This window comes from Lycium barbarum, chromosome 9 (genome assembly GCF_019175385.1).
Source record: "Lycium barbarum isolate Lr01 chromosome 9, ASM1917538v2, whole genome shotgun sequence".
NCBI lineage: Eukaryota > Viridiplantae > Streptophyta > Magnoliopsida > Solanales > Solanaceae > Lycium > Lycium barbarum.
The window spans coordinates 109717701-109724443 of record NC_083345.1 but is presented as its reverse complement, the minus strand read 5'-3'; the positions used below and the strand labels follow the sequence as shown (position 1 = coordinate 109724443).

The 6743-nt window shown below is 43.4% G+C and overlaps 1 protein-coding gene across 1 annotated transcript; it reads left to right on the top strand.

The window, feature by feature from the left end:
* Positions 1 to 5098: 5098 nt before the first annotated feature.
* Positions 5099 to 6188, top strand: LOC132612143 (uncharacterized). The gene is made up of 2 exons (XM_060326474.1): positions 5099 to 5288; positions 5656 to 6188. Exons 1-2 carry the CDS (start codon positions 5099 to 5101, stop codon positions 6186 to 6188), a joined length of 723 nt encoding a protein of 240 aa, XP_060182457.1.
* Positions 6189 to 6743: the final 555 nt, after the last annotated feature.

The following is a 6743-nucleotide window of genomic DNA, read 5'->3' as shown; positions in this document are numbered from 1 at the left end:
CAAAAAATGATTGTGGACCGTGTACATGTGGACATTTTGGACAAAATGTGGACTTAGACTTTTTTTTGAATTAATTTGGACTAAAAGACTAAAAATAAAAAAAATCTAAAATATGGTTAAAACATGGATAATAATAATATGCCAAAAAATAATTTTTGTAAAACTTAAACTAAAAACTTTTTTCTAAAACTAGGTGGGCTTACGTGGTGTTCTACTTAGGTTAACGCCTTTGGATTTTAACTTAGGTATTCTAGCCTGGAACCCAAAACGCCTAATTTTGGGCAAAATCTTATCACTTTTATTTCTTAAAAGTGTGGTATTTTTGCATAAATGACTAACCTTTATTTGCGGAAATATAAACAAAAGTAGTTTTTATCAAAAACAATTTATATCTAGAAGGAATACTATTAGAACCCCAGGTCCACCGTATTTTATGGATCCTTAATACCAGGGTGCCTAACACCTTCCCCGGGGGATCACCAGAACCCTTACCCATAGTTTGGTATAGATTGGTTTCTTTTAAAATGTAATCGTTTTAAAATAACCCTTTTGAACTGGTTTTCCTAACTTACATATGAGTTAGGTGGAGACTCTAAAATGATGTCCATTTAGAGCACCACCCACGTAGTAGTATATTTTTCCCTTTTTCCCGATACGATTGACAACCGTACTTTGTCGGGACACTTCCTGTTTAAATGAGGCAAGTGCAAATCCGAATCGGAAAAAATAGAACCGCTACACCACCCCCAACATACAATGCTCAGCGTCCCGCTATCGAGAAGAGGCCGGTAAGGGAATTCACGATGCTTCTCGAGCCTAGGGCTCGACTCTTCGAAAGGTTATTGACTGCAAGCTTGATTCAGAAGGTCCTATCGAAACCGGCATAGCCGGGAAATAGGTTTTACAGGGCTGATCAGACCTGTGCCTATCATTAAGGAGGAAATGGGCATAGCACAATGGACTATATAAATCTCAAGCACAAAATCCAAGATCTGATTGACAAGAGGAAAATCGTCTTGGAAATCGCAACTCCCAATGTGAACACAAAGCCGTTGCCCAACCATGGAAACAACGGAGTCCACATGATTGAAAAGAATGAAGACTGAAAGCTTGCAGAGCATTAGTCCCCAGAGCAGTTGAATCCATGGAACACACGGTAGCCTTCCTCACACTTCAGGAGCATTTGAATTTCAAGGTTCTGGTCCCAGCGCCGGGAGCCAAGACAGCGACATCGAGATTCAAAGCTTTTATTCTAGCACCCGTGGTAGGCCAGGTTGCACAACAAATTTCTCCCACGAAGCCAATCACTGTACAAGCAGGCCCAAGGCATGACCCGTTCAGGGAGGTGTTACACTGATGAAGAGTTAGCTCAAAATGCTGCAAGTTAGCTCAGAATGCTGCAAGGAAGGAAAACACCCAAAAGAGGTCAATAACTGAAGGAGAAGCTGACGATTTCTGGCGGCGCATGCAGCCAAAAGATTACTCCATCGTTGAACACTTGAAGAAAATACCAGCACAAATATCGGTGCTGTCATTACTAGCCAGCTCCCCATCACATAGACAGGCTCTCATGAGAGTATTGGATGATGCACACGTACCAGCTGGTACAAGTAGCGAAGACTTCACTGGACTAGTTGCCCATATCATCGGAGAACACAAAATCTGCTTCTCAAAAGAGGATTTGTCAGCAGAAGGAACCACCCACCACAGAGTCGTTAACATCACCATGGAATGTCATGGTAAAGCAATAGGGAAGCTGTTGGTGGAGAATAGATCATGCCTCAATATTTTCCCTGTCACCACATTGACTCAGCTTGGTTGCGACATAGGCAAGATTCCTCAGAGTGGGACAAACGTCAGGGGATTTGTTGGGTCTCTAAGTGATTCCCTTGGAGAGATAGACCTGCAAATCCAGGTTGGACCTGCCACTTTCACAACAGAATTGCAGGTCATGGCAATCACTGCCAAGTACAATATGCTCTTGGGAAGACCCTGGATACACTCCGCCAGTGCCATCCCATCAACTTTGCACCAGGCAATAAAATTTGAATGGCAAAGATGGGAAATTGTGGTGGCAGCTGAGAAGGATATTTAGAAGTATCCTCACAACATCGTTTCTATGATCAAAGGGAGCCCTCACTTGCCAAACTTTCATGTATTAGAATACGTTGGGGCCACTCATGTAGAAAGAGAGGTTAGTAAGCCTATGCCAGTAGTCTACAGAATTATTGCTTCCACCATGTTGAGGAATGGTTTCGAAAAGGGAAAAGGTCTTGGAAGATACCTCGGAGGGATGACAGAGCATGTCCCAATCTCAAAGGAAAATTACCACTTCGCTCTAGGGTATACTCCTAGCGAAGACAAGCTCATAAGGGCAATAAAGAGAGAGCCTAGAACAAGGAGCTTGTTTTGTCCAATTTAGGGTCTGTACCAGTCATTCCCTAGAAAGATGTCGACGCTGAATGAAGAAGAAACGGATAGGAGTCTCGAGTCACTGTTCCAAGAAGAGGAATGCTACGCGATCATTGAAGAAAACCAAGAGACACCCAGCGTATGCAGTCTGAGGCCAAGAGAGCGCCTGAATAATTGGATGTCCACCTCTTTCTTGGCTCCTTGGTAGAGAGATGGATTTCTTTTAAAACCTTTTGCTAAAAACGGTGGCATCGGCTGAGGCCTGAGTGATCACTTTTTCTAAATTACTTTGTAATGTTTAAAAATGGAAATGGTCCGGTGTTATTTTGAACCAGGACCACAGTTGTAGTCATTTGTTTTTGAATTAATGAAAAGCCTCGATCTGCCTAAAATTGCTGCTTTGATTAGATGATGATAAGGAAAGATTTCTGAACTAACTACGCGTAACGAATAATAATAAACCTAACTTTACTTTGCCTAGATTTTTCAATATTAATAATACTAAAACAGCCAAAAATGTCATGACGTGTCGTGAAATGAGCGAGAAAAACGAACAACAGGAATACGAGGAGTACGATGAATCAACAATGAGGCCAGGGGGACTGGTAGAAGATTTGGAAGAAAAGAAGAAGCCAAATATGGATGAAACTGAGGTGATCAGCCTCGGTGACGAAGGGGATGTCAAGGAGACAAGAATCAGTGCTCACTTGGGGAGCTCTATAGAAAGAAGAGCTCGTAGATCTATTAAAGGAATATGTGGACATCTTTGCCTAGTCATACGCAGATATGCCAGGTTTGAGCATTGAAATCGTAGCCCACATATTGCCTATTAAGAAAGGTTTCGCTCCGCTTAAGCAAAAGACTCAGACATTTAAGCCTGACATGAGTATCAGGATAAATGACGAAGTGGAGAAACAAATCGAGTCTGGAATAGTGGAGATGACATCCTACCCTACTTGGGTGGCCAACATAATGCCAGTACCCAAAAAGGAAGGAAAGATTCAAATCTATGTGGACTACCAGGATCTCAACTGGGCTAGTCCAAAAGACAACTTTCCACTTCCAAACATCCACATCCTAATAGACAACTGCGCCAAGCATGAGCTGTAGTCGTTCGTGGATTGTTTCGCTGGGTACCACCAGATACTCATGAGCGAAGAAGATATTGAAAAGACAGCCTTCATCACCAAGTAGGGGAGTGTGCCATTACAGGGTAATGCCATTCGGCTTAAAAACTGCCGGCGCCATATACATGAGAGCTATGACTACCGTGTTCCATGATATGATGCATTGAGAGATTGAGGTCTATGTGGACGATGTCGTCATAAAATTCGGGGAAAGTTTAGAGCATACTGTGCATTTGCATAAGTTCTTCGAAAGACTTCGCAAATTCAATCTAAAGCTGAACCCTACAAAGTGCGCGTTTAGAGTGCCTGCATGTAAATTGGTGGGATTCATAGTCAGCTTTAGGGGCATTGAAATAGACCCTGCCAAAATTAAAGAAATTTAAGAGCTACTACCTCTCAAAACCAAGAAAAAAGTCATGAGCTTCTTAGGAAGGTTGAACTACATCGGACGATTCATAACCCAGTCAATAGTGATTATAGAGCCAATCCTGAAGTTGCTCAAGAAGGACACTCCTACAAATTGGACAGATGAGTGCCAAGAGGCGTTTGATAGAACCAAGAGATACCTCTCCAATCCCCCCGTCTTGGTACTGCCTAGGCCAGGGAGTCCCCTGTTACTGTATCTGTCAGTATCAGAGAAAGCGTTCAGGTGCATGCTTGCCCAGCATAATGAAGAGGGCAAAAAGGAACATGCCATCTACTATTTGAGTACGAAGTCCACCTCTTGAGAAGCACGGTATACGCTGGTAGAGAAAACCTATTGTGCTTTGACATGGATTGCCCAAAAACTGAGGCACTACCTATCAGTGTTTACCACTCACCTCATATTGAGAATGGATCCGCTAAGATATATTTTCCGGCAACCGATGCCCATAGAAAAATTGGCTAAATGGAAAATGTTGCTAAGCGAATTTGACATCGTGTACGTGGCACAAAAGGCAATCAAAGGACAATCCCTAGCGGATTTGCTGGCATAAAGTCCCATAGATGATGAACTGGAACCATTACGAACTTTATTCCCAAACGAGGAAGTGATGGCCATGGAAAAAGAGGTGGTGGAACCGTATTTGGGCTGGAGACTGTTTTTTGATGGTGCCATCAATTACAAAGGATCAGGCATTGGGGCGGTGCTGATATCAAAAATAGGGCAACACAACTCGATGGCCGCAAAACTCAACTTTAGGTGTACCAACAACATGGCGGAAGCATGTATCCGAGGCCTCAGGATGGCGCTGGACATGAACATATAGGAGTTGTTGGTAATCGGGGACTCCGATTTGCTTATCAATCAAGTGAAAGGAAATTGGGAAACCAAAAATGATAAGATACTCCCATATGTGAATCTGGCACAAATATTGTGCGGAAGATTCAAGAGTGTTGACTTCAGACATACTCCAAGGGCTCAGAATGAGTTCGCAGACGCATTGCCCACAATAGCGTCTATGATCCAACACCCTGAGAGCACACACATTGATCCGTTAGAGATCACACTGAGAGAAGAGTAGGCTCACTGCGCCTATGTAGAGGCCGAGCCAGATGGCCAACCATGGTACGCCAATATGAAGGCCTACCTGGAAAAAGGGGAGCATCCCCCAGAAAGTTCAGCAACTCAGAAGGAGACCATGAGGAGATTGGCCAATGATTTCTTCTTGAACAAGGAAGTACTATACAAAAGGACCCCTAATCTCAGGTTGTTCAGATGCTTGGACGCCGAAGAGGCCAGAAAATTTCTAAAAGAAGTGCATGCGGGTCGGGCCCCACATGAATGGATTCGTCCTTGCTAAGAAAATCCCGAGGACAGGATATTATTGGATGAACATGGAGCATAACTCCTATAAATTCGTGCAAAAGTTCCATCTGTGTCAGATACACGGGGATCTGATCAAGGTTTCACCCACAGAATTACATGCAATGAGCTCTCCCTGACCTTTCGTGGCGTGGGGAATGGACGTCATAGGACCCATCGAGCCTCCGGCTTCCAACGGACATCGCTTCATCTTAGTCGCCATAGACTACTTCATTAAATAGGTAGAGGCAACTTCCCACAAATCAGTAACCAAGAAAGTCGTGGCCGACTTTGTTAAGAACAATCTGATATGTGGTTTCGGTTTGCCAGAATCCATCATCACAGATAATGGTGCCAATATGAACAGCCATTTGATGAAGGACATCAGTGAACAATTCAAAATCACTCATAGAAACTCTACCGCCTATCGGTCACGGATGAGTGGAGCCATAGACGCTGCCAACAAGAACATCAAAAGGATCTTGAGGAAGATGGTCGACAACTACAAGAATTGGCACGAGCAGCTGCCTTATGCTCTGTTAGGATACAGAACAACAACCAGAACCTCCACTAGGGCAACTCCATACCTCCTCGTTTACGGTACAGAAGCGGTCATACCCGCAGATGTAGAGATCCCTTCACTCAGGGTCCTCCAAGAGGCAGAGCTAAAAGATGCAGAATGGTTTAAAAATTATTATGAACAACTAGCCATGATAGAGGAAAAGAGAATGGTGACAGTGTGCCACGGACAGTTGTACAGACAAAGGATGTCTAGAGCCTTCAACAAGATAGTCAGAACCCTACTTTTCCAGATCAGAAAATTCGTACTCAAGCGAGTCTTCCCTCACCAAGAGGAATATTAAGGGAAATTTGCGCCGAACTGGCAGGGACCATACATGTTCAGGAAAGTGCTCTCGAGAGGAACCATAGTCCTAGCCGAGATGGATGGACAAGAGTGGCCCAAGTCCATCAATGCAGATGCACTCAAGAGATACTATATTTAGGATTCTATTTGCTTGTAATCGTGTTGCTATTTCCTTATAATCGTACCTTTTGCTTGTAATCGTACTAGAATAGGAGAAAAACAAATCATTTATATAATGAACTACGCAATAACCTGAATTCCCCATGATGGGATACGTAGGCAGTCCATACTGGACCTGATCGCTTTATTAGTAAAACCAAAACTCAATTACTTTATTCCGAACTACGTTTGACCTCAATTCCTATTGCGACAGGATACGTAGGCGCTCTTGAGCTCGGTCGTTATAAAAGAAAAACCAAGAAGCCCGTAGGAAACCTCAGAGTCAATAAGGCGGGAAAAGTCGACAAGATCTAACTTGCAAGGTTCAGCACAAGAACTAGACAGTGTCAACCCTACATTGGGGCAGAATTTTTGAGAAGACCTCAAAAATTCC

Coding starts and splice junctions, on each gene's coding strand:
- LOC132612143 (XM_060326474.1), top strand. CDS start 5,099: ATGAAGGCCTACCTGGAAAAAGGGGAGCATCCCCCAGAAAGTTCAGCA. Junction 5,289..5,655: donor TCTAAAAGAAGTGCATGCGG/GTCGGGCCCCAC, acceptor TCGGTTTGCCAG/AATCCATCATCACAGATAAT.